Raw genomic sequence first — 27901 nt, forward strand, 5'->3', positions numbered from 1 at the left:
AGTGCATTGTGATGGTTGGGTTATCGTAAGACGAGGTTATCTGTGCAGGGCCCTACCATTAAAGCTTAGGCAAGCTCCCACTGTATTACTGTTCAGGAAAGGGCTGAAAACTGTACTGTTTTTGTGCACTTTTATAAACTGAAGTAGTGTACGATAAGTTGCTAGTCATTTTTCATTACTCTTGCTGAAGGTGGAACATTGTATTATCACATGCATAGTTTCTTGATAAGTATGATTATTTTAATATGTAATAGGATGTGTTTATTTTATTTTGTAAACTGTTATACGCATGTTGTTGTTTTTATATTGGATGTTTTGTTGTAATCCACATAGAATTATGGGATAAGCAGCCTATACATTTTAAAATAAATATATTGGAATAAATATGTGAAACATAAAAGCACTCCAATCTTATGGTGAAAGGTAGGAGTGGGTGGGGACTGAGAAAGATGGATGGGTGATCGGAAGTGATAAAGCAGAATCATGAATGCCATTGTGAATGGTAGTTGGAGGGCATGTTTAAAAATATGAAAATAAATGTTAGATAAATTTGAGAAATAATGGAAGAACTGAAAGGGAATGGACAACACTTCAACAATGCTTCTATAGACTATGTATGATTTGTTCACTATCAACAATTTTGGAACCACCATCAATCAACATACTAATACATTCATTAGTTATCTCAAAACTGGATTACTATAACTCCCTATATAAAGGGATCACACAAAAGGAACTGAAAAGACTTCAAATCATACAAAATACAGCAATAAAACTTATAATGAAAGCAAAAAAATACGACCATGTAAATCCACTACTCATAAAAGCACACTAGCTCCTTATCTCATATCAAATTATATATAAAATACTACTAAAATGATCTGGACATAGGTACGACGAGCGAGGTGATTAAATTTGCGGATGATACGAAGTTATTCAGAGTAGTAAAGACGCAGGGGGATTGCGAAGATCTGCAACGTGACATAATCAAGCTCGAGGAATGGGCATCGACATGGCAGATGAGGTTCAACATGGATAAGTGTAAAGTGATGCATGTCGGTAACAAAAATCTCATGCACGAATACAGGATGTCTGGTGCAGTACTTGGAGAGACCTCCCAGGAAAGGGACTTGGGAGTTCTGATCGACAAGTCGATGAAGCCGTCCACACAATGTGTGGCGGCAGCAAAAAGGGCAAACAGAATGCTAGGAATGATTAAGAAGGGGATCATGCCGCTGTACCGGGCCATGGTACGCCCTCACCTGGAGTACTGCGTCCAGCACTGGTCGCCGTACATGACGAAGGACACGGTACTACTCGAAAGGGTCCAGAGAAGAGCGACTAAGATGGTTAAGGGGCTGGAGGAGCTGCCGTACAGCGAAAGATTAGAGAAACTGGGCCTCTTCTCTCTAAAACAGAGGAGATTGAGAGGGGACATGATCGAAACATTCAAGGTACTGAAGGGGATAGACTTAGTAGATAAGGACAGACTGTTCACCCTCTCCAAGGTAGGGAGAACAAGAGGGCACTCTCTAAAGTTGAAAGGGGATAGATTCCGTACAAACGTAAGGAAGTTCTTCTTCACCCAGAGAGTGGTAGAAAGCTGGAACGCTCTTCCAGAGGCTGTTATAGGGGAAAACACCCTCCAAGGATTCAAGACAAAGTTAGACAAGTTTCTGCTGAACAAGAAAGTGCGCTGGTAGGGCTAGTCTCAGTTAGGGTGCTGGTCTTAGACCAGAAGGCCGCCGCGTGAGCAGACTGCTGGGCATGATGGACCACTGGTCTGACTCAGCAGTGGCAATTCTTATGTTCTTACTCCTTACATTTAAGACCTTAAAAACAAACTACCCTGACTTTATAAACCGACTATTAATCCCCTACACACCATCCAGACTGTTCAGATCGCAATCCCAACATTTACTTACAATACCCTCTCTTTGCCACATAAACTACGATACAACCCGATCTTCTATCTTTTCAGTAACAGCTCCCACATTCTGGAACTCTATTCCAGCTTATATAAGAGAAGAAAACCAAATCTAAAATAAAAACATTCCTGTTTATCGATGCTTTTGAAATCTGAAAATTTTTCTTGTGGGCTAGCCCAGATGAAAAAACAACCCCCCCCCCCCAAAAAAAAAACAACCAACAACAACAAATCAACCCCCTTAATTACTGCTCAAACAAGATCCTCCCTTCCTATTGTACTTCCCTTAAATGTCTTACTATTCTATATATTCTATGGATTTCCCTCCATATCCTTCTGTTTCCAAAATGTCTGTAATGTCTTGTCCATTCAGTTTTATATTATTAGTTTGTAATTCTCTTGTTTTTTTTTTATTTTATATTCTATACACCGCTTAGAAGTACAATAAGCGGTATAACAAATTTTAAATAAACTAAACTAATACAGGGAATTATATTGTGAAACAAAGATAATCAAATATAGGTAATCTTATCAGTATCACTTTACAAGTTTCAAGAGAGAGAGGAAGGGAGGGCGCAAGGGAGTTCACGGCTCAGGACCGCCACCTGCTTCTGCCTCTTCAGGGCTTGAGGGATAGATGACTTTGCGGCTCAGGAAGGTGCTGCGCTGGTGCTTTGGGGCAGGAGGGAGAGGCTTGGGGCTTGGGGGAGGATTTGCAGCTCAGGACATTGCCGCTGGTGCTTCAGAGGACTTTTTTTTTTTTTTAACATCGACAATTTTTTTGCTGGTTATGTGAGAGTTCCAGTTAACTGAGACCCGGTTAACTGAGACTCTACTGTACAATGAAAATGAAGTGAATGTGGCAGATGCAAATGTCTAGTCTTTTGAACACCTTCTTTGGCTAAGATTATTTGTATTCTTGCTTTTGAAATTTTTTTACCACTCTTCTACCACAGGAAAAGTTTTAGATCTCCTTGAATGCATTGCATGTTTGAGATCTTTAATACTATCCAAATCTGGAGACTGTGATGTTCATTCCAAAACCTTCATTGTTTTTTTCTGTAAGTATTTCATGTCTGATTTTTAGATGTGTTTCAGGTTATTGTCTTCCTGATATATCCAACTTCTTTTCAGCATCAGTTCCTTCACGAATATGATATATTATTTTCTAAGAGGTGCTAATTATCTAGTTGAATTCATTCTTTCTTCCACTTGTGCAGTATTTCCTATGCCACTGGCAGCAACATAACCCCAATGCATAATAGATCCACTCACCTCCATCTCCCATTTAATGGATGGCAAGATGTTATTTCCTTCAAATACTTAAATACTTCATCCTTTTTCACCAAATGTAACTTGTCTGGTTTTGACTGAGTAGTTCAATTTAATTTCATCCATCCAAAGCTTTGTTCCACAAAGTTTAAGGCTTATTAAGTTTTTCTTTTGCATGTTTTAGACAATGACTCTTGTGATGAGGTCATAAAAAAGGTTTCCTTCTGACAACTGTCCCATTTATAATCTTACTATTAATGCAACAGGAGTAGTCTAGCAGTTAAAAGTACAATAAGAATCAGGGAAGTCAGAGTCTGAAGCTGCTTCTTGTAACTCTGGACAAGTCGCATAACCCTCCAATGTCAGAGGCACAAAACTTAGGGCTCCTTTTACAAAGGTGTGTTAGGGCCTTAACGCGCAGAATAGCGTGCACTAAAATGCCGCGTGCGCTACCCGCTACAGCCTCCTCTTGAGCAGGTGGTAGTTTGTTAGCTAGCGCGCGCTAATCCGGTGTGTGCGCTAAAAACACTAGCGCACATTTGTAAAAGGAGCCCTTAGATTAAAGGCCTTCTTGGGACAGGGAAATACCTATGTTATCTGAACATAATTCACCTTGAGGTACTACAGAACAAAGAGTGAAATAAATCCAAAATAATAAAAAATAATCACCACCACTGCACAAAGAACATATAGAGAAAAATATGCAAACTGTATAAAACAATGAATACTTTATCAATCGTTAAGCCCAGAGATAAATCTATTATGCTTTGGGTGGCAGCCAGTGACACCAGAAATATTGTGCAATTGGAAGAACTGATCAATTAAATAGGTAAAAGGTCCTTTATCTGAAATTCTAAAAGCTGAAAAGCTCCAAAAACTGAATTTTTTTTGTAACATTGCTACATTACTAATTTGTACAAAAAGCAGTTACTTACCGTAACAGGTGTTATCCAGGGACAGCAGGCAGCTAGTCTCACATATGGGTGACGTCATTGACGGAGCCCGGATGCGGACGCCTCACAAGCAGACTTGCTTGAAGAAACTAGAAGTTTCGAGTCGACTGCACCGCGCATGCCTTCCCACCCAGCATAGGGCGCGTCTCCTCAGTTCAGATAGCTAGCAGAGAAGCCAACCAGGGGAGGTGGGTGGGTTGTGAGAATAGCTGCCTACTGTCCCTGGATAACACCTGTTATGGTAAGTAATTGTGCTTTATCCAAGGACAACCAGGCAGCCTATTCTCACATATGGGGGGACCTCCAAACTAACCAGAATGGGATGGTGGGAGTGTTGGCAATTTAGGAGAATAAATTTTGTAATACAGTTTGGCCAAACTGTCCATCCCGTCCGGAGAAAGTATCCAGACAATAGTGAGAAGTGAAGGTATGAACCGAGGACCAAGTAGCAGCCTTGCAAATTTCCTCAATAGGAAAGCTACTGAAGCTGCCATTGCTCTAACTTTATGGGCTGTGACTCTAATGTGTAGGGGTAATCCAGCCTGGGCATAGCAGAAAGAGATACAAACAGCCATCCAGTTGGAGATGGTACGCTTAGAAATAGGATGTCCCATCTTATTTGGATTGAAGGAGATAAAAAGTTGAGGAGCAGTTCTGTGTGGTTTAGTGCGTTCCAAATAGAAGGCCAAAGCATGCTTACAGTCCAGAGTATGAAGGCTACTTCTCTGGGATGAGAATGAGACTTTGGAAAGAACACTGGAAGAACAATAGATTGGTTGAGATGAAATTCCGATACCACTTTAGGAAGGAATTTAGAATGAGTACGAAGAACCACCTTGTTATGATGGAACACCGTGAAAGGCGGATCAGCAACTAAAGCTTGTAGCTCACTGACTCTTCGAGCAGAAATGAGGGCTATGAGAAACTCCACTTTCAAGTGAGATACTTCAGATGAGCCTTATCAATAGGTTCAAATGGAGGCTTCATCAGTTGAGCAAGGACAACGTTGAGGTCCCAAACCACAGGAGGCGGTTTGAGAGGAGGTCTGACATTGAAAAGTCCTTTCATGAATCTGGAAACCATCGGATGAGCAGAGAGGGGTTTCCCTTCAATAGGCTGATGGAAAGCTGCAATTGCACTGAGATGGACTCAGATAGATGTAGACTTGAGGCCAGAATTGGACAAGTGCAAAAGGTAATCCAAAACAGAAGATAAGGAGGAATGTTGAGGCTCCTTATCGTGAGAAAAACACCACGTAGAAAATCTAGTCCATTTTTGGCGATAGCATTGTCTAGTGGTAGGCTTCCTAGAAGCTTCTAAAACGTCTCAGATTGAGAAAACTGAAGAGGGGTTATGTTGAGAGGTACCAAGCTGTCAGGTGTAGAGACTGCAGGTTGGGATGAAGCAGAAACCCTTGACTCTGTGTAAGCAGAGAAGGAAAAACTGGTAGAAGGTATGACTCTCTGCTGCTGAGTTGAAGTAGAAGGGAGTACCAAGGTTGTCTCTGCTTCGAGGCGATGAGGAGAGTATATCCTGAAGCAGAACTGAGGCAGTTTGTGGTTGTGGAGAGCTGCAAAGAGGTCTGTCTAAGGCGTTCCCCACTGTGAAAAAATGTGATGAAGAGGCGAGGAATGGAGTGTCCATTCGTGAGGTTGCAGAAGACGACTCAAGTTGTCCGCTAAGCAATTCTTTAAGGAAGGTGTTATGGTGGATTGCCCAGTCCTAAACCTTCAGAGCTTCTTGACAAAGGGAGGCAGATCCCGTCCCTCCCTGTTTGTTGACATAATACATGGCGACTTGGTTGTCCGTCTGAATGAGGACTACTTGGTCGTGAAGAAGATGTTGAAAAGCGTTGAGAGCTTTGAGGATCGCTCTGAGTTCCAATAGATTGATATGACACTGATGATCTGTACTGGTCCAGCGGCCTTGAGTACGGAGGCCATCGAGATGAGCGCCCCAAGCGTAAGTCGAAGAATCTGCCATGAAGACCTTGGGAGGGGGGGCGTTTGAAAAAGCAAGCCTCTGGAAAGATTGGAAGAGAGCATCCACCAACGGAGAGACTGCTGCAATGAAGGAGTGACTGTTATGTGTTGAGAAAGTGGATCTCAAACCTGCGTCCATTGAGATGCCAGGGTCTACTGAGTAATTCTGAGGTGAAGTCTGGCAAAAGGAGTCACGTGTACTGTGGAGGCCATTTGACCTAGGAGAACCATCATGTGTCTCGCTGAGATGGAAGAGCGGGAAGACACTGTATGACAGAGTTGAAGAAGAGCTTCCAGTCATTGTTGTGGGAGGAATGCTCTGAGTTGGACAGTATCCAGAACAGCTCCAATGAATTGTAGATTCTGTGAGGGAAATTGCACGTTGGCACTGGCTACACTTCTTAAAGCCCATGGCAGGCCGGGACATAGGAAGAAAAATAGCCGCCGCAAGATCGAACGGCCGATCGAACGGCCTGCCCCGGTAAACAGATGGAAGAACAAAAAAATTGGGTTTTTTTGTTTTTAAACTGTGAGGGCTGAAGCTGGGATTTTGGAAAGTTGATTTAGAATCCCAAACTTTGTAGGAACCAGGTAGTCTGTTGGGTCACTACAATAACCCCTTGAGATGTTGAATCTTTGAAGGCCAATCGTCAAAATAGGGAAATACCTGAAGACCATGGTTCTGCTGCTACCAATACCAGGCACTTGGTGAACACTCTGGGAGATGAGGCCAGGCCGAAGGGTAGTATTCTGTATTGATAATGCAGATTCCCCACCCAAAATCTGAGATATTGACGGGAGGCCGGATGAATGGGGATATGATTGTAGGCCTCCTTGAGATCCAGAGAGCATAACCAGTCGTTCTGCTCGATAAGGGGATAAAGGGATGCCAGGGCCAACATTTGAAACTTTTCTTTGACCAGAAATTTGTTGAGAGCCCTGAGATCCAGAAAGGGTCGCAGATCGCCCATCTTCTTCGGAACAAGGAAGTAATGGGAGTAAAACCCCCTGTTCTGCTGTTCCAAAGGAATTGGTTCGATGGCATGGAGATGAAGCAGAGCTTGAGCTTCCTGAAGAAGAAGGGTGGTCTGTGAAGGACTGGAAGGATACTCTCTTGGAGGAAGCTCTGGTGGAACCTGAGTGATATGAAGAGAGTATCCTTCCCTGATGGAGAGTACCCAGAGTTTGGATGTAATGGTCATCCATCGGTGATAAAAATGATGGAGACGACTTCCTACAGGGGGAAAAGAAGACAGAGGCAGAATGGTGGAGGTTATGCTCTGTTTGAAACAGTCAAAAAGGCTGAGTAGCCTTAGGTGCAGCAGAAGGTTGAGGTTTTTGTTGCTTCGGAGGCTGCTGTTTTTTAAGAGGAGGGCGATTGTAAGGAGCTGTCCTTGGAGCGAAACGCAGATGATAGATAGGAGTAGGGCATGTAGGTTTGGCAGGAGCTGGCTTTGGCTTAGGTCTGACAATAGAAGCAAAGGACTTTTCATGGTCCGTCAATTTCTTGGTGGCTGCCTCGATAGATTCATCAAAGAGGTCATTGCCTTCACAACGAATATTAGCTAAGCGGTCTTGAAGATTAGGGTCCATATCAATGGTATGAAGCCAGGCAAGGCGACGCATAGCTATGGAGTGCAGCTGCCCGGGCAGACAACTTGAAGGCATCATAAGATGACTGGAGGAGATGCAATCGGAGTTGAGATAAAGAAAGGACTTTTTGAAATTCAAAATGCTTTTGAGTATCCAAATAAGTCAAGAACTTTGGTAATAGAGAAATGAGGAACTCAAAATAAGTAATAAAATGAAAATTATAATTGAGGACTTTAGAGGACATCGTGACATTTTGATAGATGCGACGTCCGAATTTGTCCATAGTTTTCCCTTCCCTTCCAGGAGGAACAGTGGCATAAACCTTGGAAGGATGGGACCTCTTCAAGGAGGACTTGACAAGCAGAGATTGATGAGATAACTGTGAGTTGTCTAACCCTTTGTGATGCACAGTTTTATACTTAGAGTCCAATTTTCCTGGAACAGCTGGTATGGTATAAGGTGTCTTCAGGCATCGACCAAAGGTCTGATTTAAAAGCTTGTGAAGAGGAAGCTTAAGAGATTCTGCCGGAGGTTGAGGAAGATGCATGACTTCGAGGTACTCCTTAGAGTATTTGGAGCCAGTATCTAATTGAAGATCCAAGTCCACAGCCATCTGACGAAGAAAAGATGAGAAAGATAGCTGATCCGCCAATGCTTTGCCTCGAGAAGGACTCGAGGACGTCGAGGCAGCCTAGGTCGAAGATGAAGCTTCGGCAGGAAAAAAGGCATTAAAAGAATATGGAGACTTGGACGAGGCAATCGAAACCGCTGCATCCTCGAGGTTCGGCATTGGAGACCTCGAACGAGGTCGGTGGTCTGGTCGAAGTAGGGGTAGATCGAGGCTTAGTTGAAGAGGATCGTTCTTTAGAAGAAGAACCATGCCTGGAAGTATATGTCTCGATGAAGGCCTCGATCGTCGGTGAGAACTGTGCCTGGAAGCAGATCTTGAAGATCGAGGAGACTTCGCCTTGGAGACAGAAGCAGCCGATGGTACCAAAGAATGGATAGGACTAGAGGCTGTAGAGCGAAGCTCCAGAGGCTTGGTGGAGGAACCTCGATGCACTCCCAAAGACTCTGCTCCTTGTATAGAGTGTGAGGATTCCTGCCGAGGCACTTGCAAAGAATCTGCTCCTTGCTTCAGGTGCTTGGATGCCAGACCAGACATTCGCAGAGACTCTGCTCCCTGCAAAGAGTGTGTAAGCTCAGACTGAAGCAAAGGAAGCGGCTCAACCTCACGGGAGTCTGCTGAATGCCCAGTCTGGTTAGGAGGAAGCAATTTCGGTCCCATATTAGTAAGGAACTGAATAAACTGCTTCTCCAACATGGTCTGGAAGGAAGCCGGCAAGGATGGATCCGCATCTGAAACCGGACCACCTGCTATGGCTGGAGGTTCCACCGAGGCAGTGTAAATGTGCTTCGACTTAGAAGTCTTAGGCACTTTAAGCACCACCGCTGGAACTTTCTGCTAAGGTATCTAACCTGAGGAAACAGGGGAAAGTAGAGCAGGTGTCGTCGAAGAAAGAGCCGCTGCAAACGACGAAGGTCTGATGAGGCTCGAGGTGGAAGCAGTAGAAGCAGGAGGAGGCTCAGTCGAAGGTGAGGTCGAAGGCACCTTCGATGTAGAGGGATCAGAGGAAGAATCCATGCCAAACAGCTTTTCCATCAAAAGATGACGACATTTAATGGCTCGAGGTTGAAGAGTAGCACAGCGCTCGCACGACTTCGGTTGATGTTTCGGCCCAAGGCACTTACGGCACCAACGGTGTGGGTCCGTAAGGGAAATTGCACGTTGGCACTGGCTACACTTCTTAAAGCCCGTGGCAGGCCGGGACATAGAAAGAAAAATAGCCGCCGCAAGATCGAAGTCTTTGGGCTGCGGCCGAACGGCCTGCCCCGGTAAACAGATGGAAGAACAAAAAAATTGTTTTTTTTTGTTTTTAAACTAGAAATAAAAGAAATAAAATAAGAACAGCGATTCGTGAAGAAAAAAGTATAAACCGCGGTTCAGAGAAGGCACAAAGTAACGAAGTTAAATGCAGAGAGTCAAAGACGGACTTCTCGGCTCCGCGGAAAACTGAGAACTGAGGAGACATGCCCTACGCTGGGCGGGAAGGCACTCGCGCATGCGCGGTGCGGTCGACTTGAAACTTCTAGTTTCTTCAAGCAAGTCTGCTTGTGAGGCGTCCACATCTGGGCTCCGTTGATGACATCACCCATATGTGAGAATAGGCTGCCTGCTTGTCCTGGGATAAAAAAGCTTACTTTTAGAATAAAAAATGAAGCCTGGCCCCAAAGTCACTTTAAAGACTTCACTCTATGCTGACAGAAGTTCAGTTTTTTCATCTTAGCTCACAGTGGTGTACCTCTGAGGTGTGCTGGTGGCTGCAGTGATTCATATTTATTGCCTGCTGCGGCTCTGCATGCTTCTCTCTGATGCATCCAGCTAGGAAGGAAAGAGAAAATATGGCAGCAAAGCAGGAGGTAGCAGAGAGAAGCCTACAAGGCTGCAGCAATCAATGAATATGAGTCGCTACTGCCATTGGTGACACCATTCCAAAACCTGAAAAATTCTAAAATCCAAAATGTCTCTGGTCCTGAGAATTTCAGATAAAGGATCATAAACCTGTATCAATATGTTTTTAGAAGCTAATGTCCCATAGTCAGTAAAGAAGCTGAAACAGTTGGACATTTCAGTCACAAAATATATATAGAAAAGGAAAAGGTAAGTCTTTTCAGTCCCTAGACCTGAATATTATTGAATATTTGTGGGTAGATTATAAACATGGGCAAACAAGGAAAGGCAAGGGTGGAGTCTTTCCAACTGCTAATAAAGTTTTTATTAAAACAATTAAAAAGTCCCAACAAGGATCCCTTTATTACCAGTTGGAAAGACACCACCCTTGCCTTTCTTTGTTTGCCTGTACTTTTTCGAAGGCCAGGTGTTCTTCTGTTTTGCTTGCTAGATTATAAACATGCAATGCATGTAAGAAAACATAAGACTATTAGAAGGACAAATAGAATGAAAATTCTTAGAACAAGAACAGGATACTGGAAATGCTTGGAAGTCCTTGTTTCTGTCAAAACTGTTGTTTACAAAGTGGCTGAAAGGAAGTACAAATTTTTGCACCTGCCCTGTTCACCTTTTTTCTTATTTTGAATCTTTATAAACCTGCAAATAAATAGCAATTCTGCATTATTAATCTGCATTATAATCTATTAAACTTTCTACCATGCAGAGGATATCTTAGCTTCTGTTCACTTAGGGCTCCTTTTACAAAGGTGCGTTAGGGCCTTAACGTGCGGAATAGCGCGCGCGCTACACCTTAACGCCAGCATTGAGCTGGCGTTAGTTCTAGAAGCATAGCGCGGGTTTAGCACGCGCTAAAATCCTGCATGCGCTAAAAACGCTAGCACACTTTAGTAAAAGGAGCCCTTAAAGATTCGTTGAAACATATAATTGATCGAGAGTGCCTAAACTTTTGTACACAACTTTAAGTTATAGAATAACAGATGTAGGAAAATTAGAGAAATTTGAGGTGACAGTTCAGTAGGCAACAAGTTATTTGGGCTATTTTGACACAACAAAAGCCAAGAAATATAATGCAAATTTCAAAAACAGCAAAAAATAGAATTGTTTTCTACCATGGAGTAGCATATTTGATAGAAAACAAAGAAACATGAGGGCAGATAAAGGCCAAATAGCCTATTCAGTCTGCCCATCCACAGTAACCTCTAAGACAGGGGTAGGGAACTCCGGTCCTCAAGAGCCGTATTCCAGTCGGGTTTTCAGGATTTCCCCAATGAATATGCATGAGATCTATTTGCATGCACTGCTTTCAATGCATATTCATTAGGGAAATCCTGAAAACCCGACTGAAATACGGCTCTCGAGGACTGGAGTTCCCTACCCCTGCTCTAAGAGATTCCATACTTTCCAGAATTCAGACACAGTCTCTATCTCCACCACCTCTTCCGGGAGACTGTTCCACCCTTTCTGTAAAAAAGTATTTCCTTAGATTACTCCTTGTACTATCACCTCTTAACTTCATCCTATGCCCTCTCATTCTAAAGCTTCCTTTAAAATGAAAGAAACTTGACTCATGCACATTTACACGTATCTACCATATCTCCCCTTTCCCGACTTTCCTCCAAAGTATACAAATTGAGATCTTTAAGTCTGTCCCCATACGCTTTATCACGAAATCCACACACTATTTTAGTAGCCTTCCTCTGGACCGACTCCTCCTTTTTATATCTTTTTGAAGGTATGATCTCAAGAATTGTATACAATATTCTAAATGAGGTCTCACCAGAGTCTTATTCAGGGTCATCAATATCTCCTTTTTCCTACTGGCCATACCTCTCCCTATGCACCCTAGCATCCTTCCAGCTTTTGCCGTCACCTTTTCAACCTGTTTGGCCACCTTACGATTATCACATACAGTCACACCCAAGCCTCGCTCTTCTGTCGTGCACATTAGTTCTTCACCCCCCCTAAGCTGTACCGTTCCTTTGGGGTTTTGCAGCCCAAATGCATGACCTTGCATTTCTTAGTATGAAATTTTAGCTGCCATATTTCAGACCATTCTTCAAGCTTCGCTAAGTCTTTCTTCCTGTTATTCACACCATCTGGGGGTGTCTACTCTATTACAGATTTTGGTATTATCTGCAAAGAGGCAAATCTTACCTGACAGCCCTTCAGCAATATCACTTATAAAAATGTTGAGTTTGTGCCCCTCCCTGCCTTCCAGCTTTGTCCCAAAATTAAGTTGCCTGCTCTGCCCGCTGTACCAACCCCTCTCCCGAAGCTGATCCGTCCATAGAAGTCGCAGGCACTGCCGGAGATCCCTGCCGGCCCCCTGCTGAAGCCGCTGCTGGGGATCCCTCCCTGTCTCCGTCCCTGCCTGCCATGTCTGCCCGCCCACCGCAACACTCCACCCCCCCAAAGCCAACACTGTTATTTAGTTGGAGTCCAACTCGCTCCATCCTCCCCTAGCAGCAACTCTGTGGGGCGTGTGTAGGGAAGGCGTGTGCAGCAATTCACATGCTGTGCAAGGCTGGCCCAAAAACCTTCCCTCTGATGTCAATTTTTATGTCAGAGAGAAGGTTCCGGGTCAACTACGCAGCGTGTGAGTTGCTGCCTTCATCCCTGCACAGAGTGCTGCTGTGGGAGGAGGGAACCAGTCCGGCTCCAATGAAGTAACAGGATCATCTTCGAGCATGGGGGATGGTACAGCGGATGGGCAGACAGGCAAGTAGGAAGGCAGGGAGGGATCCCCGGCAACAGATTCCCAAGGGTCGGGCAGGCAGGGAGGTATCCTCGGCCGCTGTGGCCAGACCATATGCCCCAAACAAGCAGCCCTACTCCATCCCTATTCGCATTTGTCTTCTGTGGTCCCATTCCCTGCGCTTCAGCCGTGAACACAGAACCGAAATATTTGTTAAGCAATTCAGCCTTTTTTAATCAGCTTCTACATATTTCTCCCCTTCACTTCTGAGTCTCACAATGCCACTTTTGCACTTCCGCCTATCACTGATATATCTAAAAAATGTTTTGTCTCCCCGTTTTACCATGTCAGATATTTTTTTTTCTTCCATTTGAATTTTTGTTTTCCTGACTATTCAACCAGCCTCTTAACTTTTCCAGATATTTTTGCCTGTCTTCCTCTTTCTGAGATCTTTTCTAGCTTATGAAAGCTAACCTCTTATTCCTTACCTTCTTAGCTACTACTTTTGAGAACCAAAGTGGCCTTCTTTTCCTCTTACTTTTACTTACTTGCCTTACAAAAAGGTTTGTCGCCCTTACAATCGCTCCTTTCAGTTTTGCCCACTGCATTTCTACTTCTTCCAGATGTACCCATCTAGACAACAATTCCTTGATGAAATCCCCCATCCAAACACTATTTTTAAAGACTACTACTACTACTATTATTATTATTATTAATTATTTCTATAGTGCTATCATTCATACGCAGTACTGTACGGAGTCACAAAAAAGACAGTCCCTGCTCAAAGAGCTTACAATCTAAACAGACAAGACAGACAAACAGGATGCCATTGATACGGTTAAGGAGAACGGTTAATCTGCTGGCTGGGTTGGAGGGCATAACCTTTACTTTTGAATAAGCCGTCTCTATACCCGTCTTAATATTAAACCGTACCTTGCAGTGATCACTGGATGCCAGATGATCACCCACTGTAACATCAGAAACACTTTCCTGTTTATAAGCACTAAGTCCAGTATGACCCCATCCCGCATAGGTTCCATTACCAACTGGTGGAACAGTTCTCCTTGTAGATAATCCAGGCTCTCCCTACTTCTAGAAGACCCTGCAATTGGGATACCCCAATCAACATCTGGCATGTTAAAATCACCTATTAGTAAAACTTTCCATTTTTAGATATATTCAGAATCTCTACTATTAAATCTGTCCACTTCTTCTGTCTGTGAAGGAGGCCTTTATATCACACCAATGTAAATATATTTACCATTCCCTCTTTCCAAATTGATCCAAAGAGCCTCTTCCTTGCCCTTCAGATCCTGCAATTGTGAGGCTTTAATATGATTTTTAATATATAACACTACTCCCCATTCTTTACTTCCTACCTTTCCTGAATAGATTATAGCCTGGTATAACTACACCTCACTCATGGTTCTCCATGAACCATGTCTCCATGATCTCTACTATATCCAACTCATCTTCTTCTATCACTGCTTCTAGATCCAGAATCTCGTTTCCCATACTTTGAGCATTAGTATATACTGCTTTCCAGACAATGCTCCCTTTTCTCAAACATGTAGAGGTATTCAGTGATTTACTTACCTGAGGGCTTATACTCACTCGGGGGCTTTGATCATCCTGCCATCACTTCAAGTTTAAAGCCCTCTTCAGTAGATTAGCCAGCCTGCCGCCTTGATAGATATATACCATCCCTGCTCAGCAGCCCTTGGAAAATCATCCCATGGTCCAGGAAGTCAAAACGCTCCCAACGATACCATCCATGCATTCATCTCCAGGATGCGTGCTTCTCTGACTTGGCCCTTACCCTCAACAGGGAGAATGAACAAGAATTTCATTGCAAGTATGTCCAAAAGTCGGGTCTAGAAAACGACCATTTTCGAAACCGCAAGACATCTTTCTTTTTCGAAAATGACTTATCTAGATGTTCTGGTCCTTAGGACGTCTATCTTTTTTTGGCCATTTTCGAAAATCAAAACATCCAAAACAAGTCCATTTGGATGTGAGAGGGGCCAGCATTTTAATTATGTTATTTATATATCGCCTGGACATCTTCCTAAAGGTTTCATTATCCCTGCAAGACATCAAAGACCTAAGGCCGCCCTAATCTTGCCCAAAATATGTCTCTAATGTGCCCTTTTAAGATTTGGACATACTGGAGAGAAAATGACCTGTAAGACATCTAAAAAGTCACTTTTGAAAATCAGCACTTGATTGTTTTGGCCACTTTATGTCATTTTTTGGACATCTTTCCATTTTCAAAATAAGCTCCATAGTGCTTTGTTCTAATGTATTCTTTGCATAATTTTATTTTCCATCTCAATTGTTTCTTTTTCTCTCTAGGGCCTTTTTATTAAAACAGTTTTGAAATTACTGCCAAGCCACATCACTACCACCACATTGTGCAGTAAGCGAAAAGTATCTACTTGTATTTACCCTTATAAGGCAAATCCTATACTGTGCACTTGTCAAAATTCTTCTAAAAATATAGTCCATGCTATTCTCAACTTTCTAACTTCCTCCAATTTGAATAAAAAATGTGATCTTCAACTAAAATCTTACTACATCTTCTAAGCTAATAAAAATCAGATGAAATTGCTAGAAAATGAGTACAAAGATGTTTTTGCTTTTATTTCCTACAGTGTTCATCCACAAGAATGACTTATGAAAGCTGGGGGGGGGGGAGGATTCTTTTAGTGTGCAATGGGTATACATTTCAAGAAAATATGAGTAAATTGAAAGCACAGCAGTCAACACAGATTAGAATGGTATAACATATAGTGTAGCAATTCTAAACAATTTTAAGAGCTGACATTTAAAAAAAAACAATTGGATATAACTGAGCTAACAAGGATCTCATGAAAGATTTTTATAAAGTATTTTGTACATTGGGAAAGAATAAGATCAGGAAAAGATTTACTTAGAAGACAGGTACTTGTGAAATAACTGAAGAAGAGACACTTCAGGAAGTGGATTTCAATACAAATATTGTAAGGAAACAATTATCGGCAATAGGATTAAAACAATGTACTTAGAGATGGTTCCATCCCAAGGATGCTAAAAGACCTAAAACATATAATAGCTTAACAGTTAGCTATAATGAAACAGCTCAGGGTAGTTTTTGTGGCAAATGTTCAAAAATTCCAAAACACTGTTTACAATATTCTGTGTAATCATTATATAATCACACTTCCATAAACTTGCATCAAATTGTATATGCAAACCTTCTATTCTATTTTGGACATTTAGGCCTGGATTCTGATAGGACGCCCGGGACGGGCATCCTATACAGAATCGGGCCTACACCCGCCCAAAATAAACCTGATTCTGTAATCAATGTCCAAGTTACAGATGCCGGTTACAGAACCGAGCTATTATAGATGCGGCCGCTATACTTATCGCAGCAAGGGATCTCCCTTGAACAAAATAGTGGATTTGCCCATCCATCGTAATGTAAATAATTAAATAAATAAATGGTTTATGGACTTTTCTTTTAGGAAATTATCCAAACCTTTTTTTTTAAACCCTGTTAAGATAACTGCTTTTGCCACATTTTCTGGCAGCAAATCTCAGTGAAAGCATTACATAAGAACATAAGTATCTTTTTTCCACAGTGGCCAATCCAGGTCACAAGTACCTGGCAAAAATCCAGATTAAAATTTAAGATACTGATTGTTAGGTTCAAGGCAATAAAATGCATGGGCTAACACCAAAGTACTTCAGAGACTGGTTGGAGGGATATGCACAAGGGAGCATGCTAAAATATGTAGAGAAAAATGTCCAGGCAGCGCCTAGGGTAAACCAGGTATATTTAGAAAGTGGGTGATTGAACTTTTTTCAGTCTGTGCCTTGATATGTTGGAATGAATTCTCAGAACAAATATGTAATTGTACAGATTATATAGAATTCGGTAAGTTAGTGAAATCATATCTTAACATGAAGGCTTAGAGGTATCATTTTACAGCTGTTTCTGTGAATATGGAAGCCAATCAAGAATACAGTACACCTATCTCCACCCCCAACAATAATGTAAGTAAAAAAAAAAAACACCTTGGACCAGCAGCATCCACATGAAACTATTACAATATGGCTGTTAATACACATTAGGATACCTGAGGACAAGGTACAGGGCAGCAACACAATCTGTACATAGAAAATAGATGGATGTTGCATACTGTTATTTATGTATACGTGGTGGTATTTTATACTAGGTCTGTGTGTAGGATACACATGGAAGCAGCACTGTCAGTCACTTGCAAGTGCTTTAATATACTCCAATGACAAATAGCACAGCTTGCCTTAAACAATTTGTTTCTGGTCCCGCATTACACAGTGAAAAAAGTTTCAGAATTAAAAGTCTGTGGTACCAAGAGCAAATGTAAAAAGTTAGTTTCGCAGAACACTATCCACATCATCAACCCATTATTCTGAAATCAATATCAGGTCTAAATTCACTTTCATTATTAAATTGTGCCATTTCTCTCCTGTATTCCTAACTGACCTTGCATTAATTAATGAACTATGGAAAACTTCTTGTCTTTGTTGTAACAGAATTCATTTAACTAACAGAGACTGGTCTAGTCTTTCTTTAAACAATCCTGTTTTTTCTGTGTATACTAACTCCATACTGTCCCCCCATCTCTATAATGACCTAATCTTATCTGATACTATGTTCTAATACAACTAGACTGACCAACAAACAGTCCCTCTTCTCCTCAGTGTCCCCCTCCTTCCAGTTTCAAGTTTAAGTTTCAAGTTTAATAAAATTTTTGATTAATCGCTTAATCATATTTCTAAGCAATGAACATTTTTTAAATTATAGTATTTGGGGGACAATACAACACTTTACAATATTTTACATCCAAGCAGACTAAAAGACAGACATTACAAACCATGGACACGTGGGAAAATGAGAATGAAATACAAAATCATTAAAGTCTCTTTTACTGCTTTCATAACTGTTATCAAACCTCCTCTTTTTTTCTAATCAGGTCTCATATGATTTAGAATAGAACCGCTCAAACTATCACATTTTGGGCACCTCTAAAATTTTTACTTGTTGCCATAAGGGCAAAATACTCTCTACAGAAAGCTCACTCAGTTCCCATCCTCTGAATTTTTAAACAAGGCTTGTTAAGACATTTTGTCAGAACTCAGTTAAGAGCAGATTAATTCTGCACCTACATAGAATTGGTAAATCAAATATAAAATAATTAAATATTTTGCTTACCACTGCTTGAGTTGAACTTTCTTGTAGATCCCAAAGTAAAACATTATTATCAGCCAATGAAATCAGTTTTTTGCCATCACCCACTGGTTCCCAAACAACACTGTAAAAAAATGAAAGAGCCAAAACTAAATACAATATACTAATTATCTTTTTCACACCAAAGGAGAAGTACTCAATATACAGTCACTGGTTACCTGTTACGTCTATTTAGATTTCCAAAATCTAGCAACTTTACTAATTATCCAATCAGATGCAGACTTAGACAGATCTAGGAGCCATCACCAAAAAGAGGTACCAGAATGAAAGTTAAGTACCCCGTCCCCTAATGCACTTGCCCTCCTGGATATACTCATTCTCCCATGTCCACATTCCCAGCTCTCCTTCCTTATTGCTGGCAGGTGGATAATGGAACCAGTAGACATCCCTCACTTCTGCTGCTGTTTACAACTTTGCAATTTGGATGTTTATCTTCAGAACAGAGCAGCAGCTGAAGTGGCAGATGGAAAAGAGAGTGGGCATGGTGCTCTGGTCTCCTCCTGCCAGCTTGAAGGGAAGGGAAAGAAGAGGCAAAGAGCGCATGAGCAGATTGATAGGAAATTTGGGGCCCAGGAAAGCAGAAACAGGCTGACTGGTAAATACATTGGGACAGTGAGAAGAGAAATCCTGGTGACCACACCTGGAGCCTAGGTTTTCACCCCCTCAGATAATCATATAATTTAAAGTTCTCTATTATCGAGTAGTAAAAACATGAATTCTATGTAAAATGTACTGTTGTTGAATGATGACAATGTACACGATTTTACTATCTTAGTAAAATATTAAACTAATATTTCACCAATATCTTACAAGTTCTAAAGTGATTTGCTGTTCTATATTCAAAAGCTTATGATTTAAAATGGAACATTTTCATGATTAGAATCATTTGTGACCACGACACACCTTATTTGCATATTTATCTTGAAACTGAAGGTTAATTCTATTAATTGATTATTTAATCCAATTTTTTTATATCATTCTCCCAAGGGAGATCAGAACGGTTTAAATGAATTTATTCAGGTACTCAAGCATTTTTCCCTATCTGTTCTAATGGGCTCACAATCTATCTAATGTACCAGAGGCAATGGGGGGATTAAGTGGCTTGCCCAGGGTCACAAGAAACAGCGTGGGTTTGAACTCACTCAGGGTGCTGAGGCTGTACCTTTAATCACTGCGTCACACTCTTCCCCACCAAAGAGACACCAGAAGTATTTATTCATAGATTTATGGGTAAAAAAGTAATGTTCTTATGGTTACACCCTGATTAGGTTATTATAATAAAAAAATGTCTTAAAAAAGAGATTTATCCTTCTGCCTTCAAAAGTAATGTTGTTGTATCATTTGATCACATGCTAACTGGCTCAGTGCCTGACCCTGTCCTCACCTCCAATGCAACCCAGCTCCCTTTTCACCTGAAGTGAACAGGGCAGTTCTGTGCAAATTTAGCTATCAGTTTGAAGAGGATTTCAAATTGAACATATGTAACTGGCCAAAGTTAGGTACTTTTTTTTTTAATTGACCTTGGAGAGTGCCCATGCTATATAAGAAGAGCAGAAAGCACAGTTACTTACCGTAACAGGTGTTATCCAGGGACAGCAGGCAGATATTCTCTACATGTGGGGTGATGTCACCGACGGAGCCCCCTAGCGGACGTTTTCGCAAGCAGACTTGCTTGAAGACCTTCAGGCTTGCGATTGGCCCGCGCATGCGCGCGTGCCCCTCCCGCCCTGCCTAGGGCATGCGTCTCCTCAGTTCAAATAGTAAGCAAAGAAGCCAACCACGGGGAGGTGGGTGGGTTGCGAGAATATCTGCCTGCTATCCCTGGATAACACCTGTTACGGTAAGTAACTGTGCTTTATCCCAGGACAAGCAGGCAGCATATTCTCTACATGTGAGTGACCTCCAAGCTAACCAGAAAGGGATGGAGGGAGAGTTGGCAATTTAGGAGAATAGATGTTGCAAAACTGACTGGACAAAGTGGCCATCACGCCAGCAGAAAGCATCCAGACAGTAGTGAGATGTGAACGTATGAACCGAGGACCAAGTGGCAGCCTTATAGATTTCCTCAATGGGAGTGGAGTGGAGGAAAGCAACAGATGCCACCATCGCCCTGACCCTGTGGCCTGTGACTCGACCCAGCAGGGAAAGACCAGCCTAAGCATAACAGAAAGAAATACAAGCGGCCAACCAGTTAGAAATGGTCCGCTTAGAGACCGAGCGACCTAAGCGATTAGGATCAAAAGAGAGGAACAGCTGAAGAGCAGAACGATGAGGAGCGGTGCACTTCAAGTTGAAGGCCAGCACCCGCTTACAATCAAGAGAATGTAGAGCCACTTACCTAGGGTGAGAATGGGGCTTCGGAAAAAACACAGGAAGAACAATAGATTGGTTGATGTGAAAATCAAAAACAATCTTAGGCAAGAACTTAGGATGGGTACGGAGAACCACCTTATCGTGATGGAAGACAGTGAAAGGTGGGTCCGCAACCAAGGCTTGAAGCTCACTGACCCGACGGGCAGAAGTGAGAGCAGTAAGAAATACAACTTTCCAAGTAAGATACTTTAAGTGAGCCCGTGCTAGCGGCTCGAACGGGGGTTTCATCAATTGAGCAAGGACGACGTTAAGGTCCCAAACCACCGAAGGAGGTTTGAGGGGCGGATGAACGTGGAAAAGTCCTTTCATGAAGCGGGAAACCACAGGATAAACAGAGATAGGCTTCCCGTCAATCGGCTGATGAAAAGCAGCAATGGCACTAAGGTGGACTCGAACCGAAGAGGACTTGAGCCCAGCCCCAGACAAGTGCAACAGATAATCCAGAACAGCTGACAAAGAGGCAGACAGCGGCTCCAGCTGCCGAGTAGCACGCCAGGAAGAAAAGCGGGTCCACTTCTGATGGTAACATTGTCGAGTGGACTCCTTCCGAGATGCCTCCAGGACATCTAGCACAGGCTGGGAGAACTGGAACGAGGGCATTAAGTCTCGAGGAACCAAGCTGTTAAGTGCAGAGACTGGAGGTTTGGATGAAACAGAGAACCCTGACTGTGTAAGCAGAGAAGGAAAAATAGGCAGAGGAAGAGGCTCCCTGGAACTGAGTTGCAACAGAAGGGAGAACGAAGGTTGTCAGGGCCACTGAGGAGATATCCAACAAAATTGAAAAAGCTAAAAACTCTTCCACACTCTATAATATTTTAAAATCAATAGATCCAAAAAATAAAATAAATAACTCCACTCAAAAATCCACACTAAAAGCTCAAGAACTAGCCGACACATTTACACAAAAGATTAATAATATTCGTAATTCCTTTTTTCAAAACACAATAAACAATCCTACAAGCCTTGATCAAACAAAACTCATACCGACAGCAAGATGTTCAAACTTTAAAATCCCTTCACTCCAAGACATAGAATCCCTTCTTCAACAAGTAAACTTAAAAAATTCCCGATCTGAAATCATTCCACCTTTTTATCTGAAAAAACACTTTTCACATTTCGGACCTTTCATACTGTCACTTATACAGAAGAGTTTACTTACTGCTACAGTTCCACCTCAATGGAAGACTGCTTTCATCACTCCTATCCTCAAAAATCATAAAATTAGTATCAATGAACTTTCTAATTACCATCCGATAACTAACATACCATTTATAGCGAAACTGACAGAAAAACTGATCTTTAACCAACTTTCTGACTTCATTGAAAATACAAATGCACTACATCCTAATCAAACAGGATTTAGAAAATTTTATAATACAGAATACTCTTTAATAGGCTTAACCTCGAACATTCAATACTACCTAGACCATCACAAATCTGTCATTCTTTTCTCTTTAGACATCTCTGCCGCCTTTGATACCATTGATCATGATCTGCTTTTAAACAGGCTTGAAGAAATAGGAATAAATGAGAGAGTTCTTGCCTGGTTTACTTCTTATCTTGCTAACCGTACTTCTTTTGTCAGATTTAATAATGAAGAATCTACTTCTTATTCTTCATCATTTGGAATACCTCAAGGATCCATTCTGTCCCCTCTATTGTTTAACATTTTTCTCTCACCACTATTAGGAATCTGTCAGTCCATAGGCTTCATTCCATTTTCATACGCTGACGACATTCAACTCATTCATCCCTTGGACCCGGAAAATAACATTGAAATTACATCTATTAACCATAAATTGGAACAAATACAAAACTGGCTTAATTCAAACAAATTAGCTTTAAATATCAATAAGACCAAATCAATGTTATTCAATTGGAAAAAAGACATAATACTTTCAAAACCGTTCATCCTTAATAACATCCCACTTAATTTGGTATCCTCGGTCAAAATTCTCGGCGTAGTACTAGATGATAAATTCATTTACCACGAACACAGTTAAAAACTGTTTCTTTAAATTACGTCAGATTCGCTCAATCGCCAAATTTCTTAGTTCAACTTCAATAAAAATACTTATTCACTCTTTAGTAATATCAAAAATTGACTACTGCAATGCTCTACTTATTAATATTACACAGAAAGAAAAAAGGAGATTGCAGTTAATACAGAATACGGCCATAAAATTAATTTATAACGCGAAAAAATATGACCATGTTTCCCCACTACTAAAAGACGCTCACTGGCTACCAATCAGCCATAGGATTATGTTCAAAATAATGCTTCTCATTTTCAAAACTTTAGCATCCAACGAACCACAATTTATATCTAGATCACTAATCCCATACAAAACCCAACGCCCACTTCAATCATCATAAATAGGGGAAAGCCGACAGTCGACCACCAGTCGATGGCACGGACGACAGGATGCCCCGATGAAGGAACAATGGGCTACTACTCATACACAGGAGGGGACGACCTCACAGCAAATAAGGAAGACAAGGCAGGAAGGGACAACTCAAACACATGAGGGGATGACCGCATAGCAAACAAGGGAGACAACACTGGAGCGGTTAAGGATACCGTGAAGGAAACAGTAGGGACAGCAAAGAGTAGAAAGTCCAAAAAAGTAACACGAAGAGAACTCAAATGTATGTATACGAATGCTAGAAGTCTAGGAAACAAAATGGGGGAACTAGAGACAATAGCAAGACATGATAAGTTGGAAATCATTGGCATAACAGAAACATGGTGGAATGAAGAAAACAAATGGGACACAGTACTTCAGGGATACAAACTATATAGAAGAGATCGAGTAGGGCAGAAAGGTGGAGGTATTGCCCTATATGTTCAGGAAGGAGTAGAATCTATTGAAGTGGCTACGATGGAAACGAAAGAGAAGCTAGAGTCCCTCTGGGTCAAGATTCCTGGCCAAAACAGCGCAGACACGAAAATTGGCCTTTACTATCGTCCCCCAGGACAGGTGGAGGAAACTGACTCAGAAATGATAGAGGAAATCAAACAAGAATGCAGGACGGGCAATGTAATAATATTGGGAGACTTCAATTTCCCGAGGATAGACTGGAAACTAGGAACCTCCAACTGCGGCAAGGAGGCCAAGTTCCTGGAGGCGCTAGGGGATTGCTTCCTAGAACAAATGGTAAAAGAGCCGACTAGAGACAACGCCACCCTGGACTTGGTGCTAAATGGCCTCACGGGACCGACAAAAGAAGTAGAAGTTACGGTACCGCTGGGGACGAGCGATCACAATGCGATCAACTTTAAGCTTGACATCGGGAATAGAAATAGTGCCAAAACCTTAACCAAAACCTTTAACTTTAAAAAGGGCAAATACGATCGCATGAGAGCCATGGTGAAACAACGACTCAAGAAAAAGGTGGACAAACTTGAAACGGTAGACCAGGCATGGTCCCTACTGAAAAATACTATCACAGAAGCACAGAATCTACACATTCCGAGGATCTCCAAAGAAGGGAGAACAAAAGGTAAGGGAGAACCGGCATGGCTTACCAGACAGGTGAGGGAAGCCATAAAAGAAAAGAAGGACTCTTTCAAAAAATGGAAACACATGAAAACAACCGAAGCATGTAAAAAACATAAAGATGATCAGAAGAAATGTCACAAGGCGGTGAGGGATGCCAAAAAGGACTATGAGGAAAAAATAGCGCAAGAGGCCAAAAACTTCAAGCCCTTTTTAAGATACGTGAAAGGGAAAAAACCCGCAAAAGAGGCGGTGGGACCCCTGGATGACCAGGGAAGAAAAGGGTACATTAAGGAAGATAAACAAATTGCGGACAAACTAAATTCCTTCTTTGCGTCCGTCTTTATGGAGGAGGATACCGCAAAAATACCAGAAGCAGTGAAAGTGTTTAGTGGAGTAATAGAAGACAGCCTCACCACAGTTGAAGTGAAGTTAGACCAGATATACTACCAGATCGACAAACTTAAAAGTGACAAATCCCCTGGACCGGATGGAATTCACCCGAGAGTCTTAAAGGAATTGAAGGTTGAAATCGGAGAGTTATTGCAAAAACTCACCAATCTGACAATCAGAACTGGACAGATACCAGATGACTGGAAGATAGCGAACGTCACGCCAATTTTCAAAAAAGGATCGAGAGGAGAACCGGGCAACTACAAACCTGTGAGCCTTACGTCTGTCCCTGGAAAGATGGTTGAAGCACTTATCAAGGATAGCATAGTTCGGCACTTAGATACACACGACTTGCTGAAACCCAGTCAACATGGGTTCAGGAAAGGGAAATCATGTTTAACGAATTTACTTCAATTTTTTGAGACCGTGAACAAGCAAATTGATAGTGGAATGCCGGTGGACATAATATATTTGGACTTCCAGAAAGCATTCGACAAAGTTCCACATGAAAGACTGCTCAGGAAACTACAAAGCCATGGAATAGAGGGAGATATACAAAGGTGGATAGGCAAATGGCTGGAAAACAGGAAGCAGAGAGTGGGCATAAATGGGAAGTTCTCAGACTGGGAGAAAGTGACTAGTGGTGTGCCCCAGGGCTCGGTACTTGGGCCGATCCTATTTAATATTTATATCAATGACCTGGAAGACGGAATATCCAGTGAGATCATTAAGTTTGCAGACAACACAAAGCTATGCCGGGCAATCAGATCGCAGGAGGATAGTGAGGAACTCCAGAGCGACTTGTATCTGTTAGAGAAATGGGCAGAACAATGGCAGATGAAGTTCAACGTGGAGAAATGCAAAGTAATGCATTTAGGTAGTAAGAATAAGGAACACGAGTATAGAATGTCAGGCGCAACTCTGGGTAAGATCGAACAAGAAAAGGACCTGCGTGTACTGATAGATAGGACCCTGAAGCCGTCGGCACAATGCGCGGCAGCGGCAAAGAAAGCAAACAGAATGTTAGGCAGATAAAGAAAGGAATCACGAGTAGATCGGAGAAAGTCATAATGCCGCTTTATAGAGCAATGGTCAGACCACATTTGGAATACTGTGTCCAACATTGGTCTCCCAACCTAAAGAAGGATATAAAACTGCTGGAGAGGGTGCAGAGATGAGCAACGAAGCTAATAAGAGGTATGGAGAACTTGGAATATGAGGAACGACTCAAGAAACTGGGACTGTTCTCCCTTGAGAAGAGGAGGCTGCGAGGGGACATGATAGAGACATTCAAAATACTGAAAGACATTGATAAAATAGAGCACAAAAACAAATTATTTACATTGTCCAACGTGACACAGACAAGAGGACATGGTTTGAAGCTAAGGGGGGACAAGTCCATGACAAATGTCAGGAAGTTCTGCTTCACGCAGCGAGTGGTGGACGCCTGGAATGCTCTTCCAAAGGAGGTTATTAAGGAATCCACTGTGCTAGGATTCAAAGGCAAATTAGATGCACATCTCCTTACGAGAGGCATAGAGGGATATGGGTAATTAAAACTACATCAGGTGTATGCCTGACTGGGCCTCCGCGTGTGCGGATCGCCGGACTCGATGGACCATGGGTCTGATCCGGAGATGGCAGTTCTTATGTTCTTATGATCAAAATCTACTTTCTGTACCCTCTTTGAAAATTATAGGGACAAGGAGATCAGACATGTTCACAGTGATGGGACCACAATGGTGGAACGCCCTTCCTCAGTATATTAGAACTGAACACGGCATCGTAACATTTAAAAAACTTTAAAAAACTTATTTATTTAATTATGCTTTTAATACTTGAAATTTATTTGCTTTAGGGACACCTCTTAAATTGTGCTTTGGTTTTTTAACCCCTTACCTTTTGTTTTTACCTTTTTTACCGAACTCAAGATTGTAACTTTTTAATTTCTTTCCTCCCACCTCAAGTATGTACTTTATGTAATTTTATTGTTAATATGTTAGTTTCTCTGTTTTTTACTTGGATTATGTACATCGCCTAGCAATTTTAATAGGCGATTCATCAAATGTTTAATAAACTTGAAACTTGATATCAGAATTATGGTGGCACGCGAAGATTTGAGCTTAACGAGAGTCTTCAGAATCAGAGGGAATGGAGGGAATGCATACAGGAACTCGTTCTTCCAATCCAGAAGGAAGGAATCCGCCTCGATCCTGAGAGGAGTGTAAACCCTGGAGCAGAAGCGGGGCAACTTGTGATTGAGGGGGGATGCGAACAGATCGACGTTCGGAGTCCCCCAACGAGCAAACACCTGACGCAGGGTCACGGAGTAGAGGGACCACTTGTGGGGCTGCAGAAGACGACTCAACTTGTCTGCCAGACAGTTGCGCTGGCCCTGAATGTAGACAGCCCGAATGAATATGTTGCGGCGGAGGGCCCAATCCCAGAGCCGCATCGCCTCCTGGCACAGGGACCTGGACCCCATGCCCCCTTGTTTGTTGACATAATACATGGCAACCTGTTTGTCCATGCGAACTAGCACCACCCGGTCGCGAAGAAGGTGACAAAAGGCTTTCAGAGTGAGGAAAATCGCTCGAAGCTCCAGAAGATTGATGTGACAAAGGCAGTCTGCCCGGGATCAAAGACCTTGGGTGCGCAGACCATCCAGATGAGCCCCCCAAGCATATGTCGACGAGTCCGTTGTGAGGACCTTTTGCGGAGGAGGAGCATGGAACAGAAAACCTCTGGAGAGATTGGAAGAGAGCATCCACCAACGGAGAGACTTTCTCAATAAAGGATTCACGACAATATGTCAGGAGAGAGAATCCCGATCCTGGTTCCATTTGGACACCAGAGTCCACTGAGGAACACGGAGGTGAAGTCTGGCAAAAGGAGTCACGTGAACTGTGGAGGCCATGTGACCTAGGAGGACCATCATGAGCCGAGCTGGCGCCGAGTGCAGATGGGTCACCCTTCGGCACAAACGGATTAGGGCTTCCTGACGAGGGTGAGGCAAGAAAGAGTGGAGACGAACCGTGTCCAGGACCGCTCCGATAAACTCGAGAGACTGGGTCGGGCTTGGGAAAGTTCACCTTGAACCGAGACTCTGAAGGAGCAAGATGGTCTGATTTGTCGCTTGCAGGACTTCGTTGTGAGAAGATGCTTTGATTAACCAGTAGTCGAGGTAGGGAAACACCTGCAGGCCGCGGAGGCGCAGGGTCGCAGCCACCACACCAGACATTTCATGAAAACCCTCGGAGAGGCCGCCAGGCCGAAGGGAAGAACACCAAAGAACCTTTGTTTTACTTGCATTCAATATCAACTTATTAGTAGAAGCCCAATCTCCAATTCTATTCATGTAATCGGTGATCTTAGCTGAAAAGTCCTCCGTATTTGAACTTA

General features: G+C 42.3%; 1 protein-coding gene across 4 annotated transcripts in view; it reads right to left on the reverse strand.

Annotated features, from left to right (window-relative positions):
* The window catches only part of EIPR1 (EARP complex and GARP complex interacting protein 1), a 265677-nt gene that overhangs the window by 45683 nt on the left and 192093 nt on the right, over window positions 1-27901 (reverse strand). For all 4 annotated transcript variants that reach the window (XM_033935623.1, XM_033935622.1, XM_033935624.1 and 1 more), the window contains one exon: window positions 18198-18297. In XM_033935623.1, the coding sequence (XP_033791514.1) occupies window positions 18198-18297 (100 nt within the window). The remainder of the gene's footprint in view (window positions 1-18197; window positions 18298-27901) is intronic.

This window comes from Geotrypetes seraphini, chromosome 3 (genome assembly GCF_902459505.1).
Source record: "Geotrypetes seraphini chromosome 3, aGeoSer1.1, whole genome shotgun sequence".
Taxonomy (NCBI): Eukaryota; Metazoa; Chordata; class Amphibia; order Gymnophiona; family Dermophiidae; genus Geotrypetes; species Geotrypetes seraphini.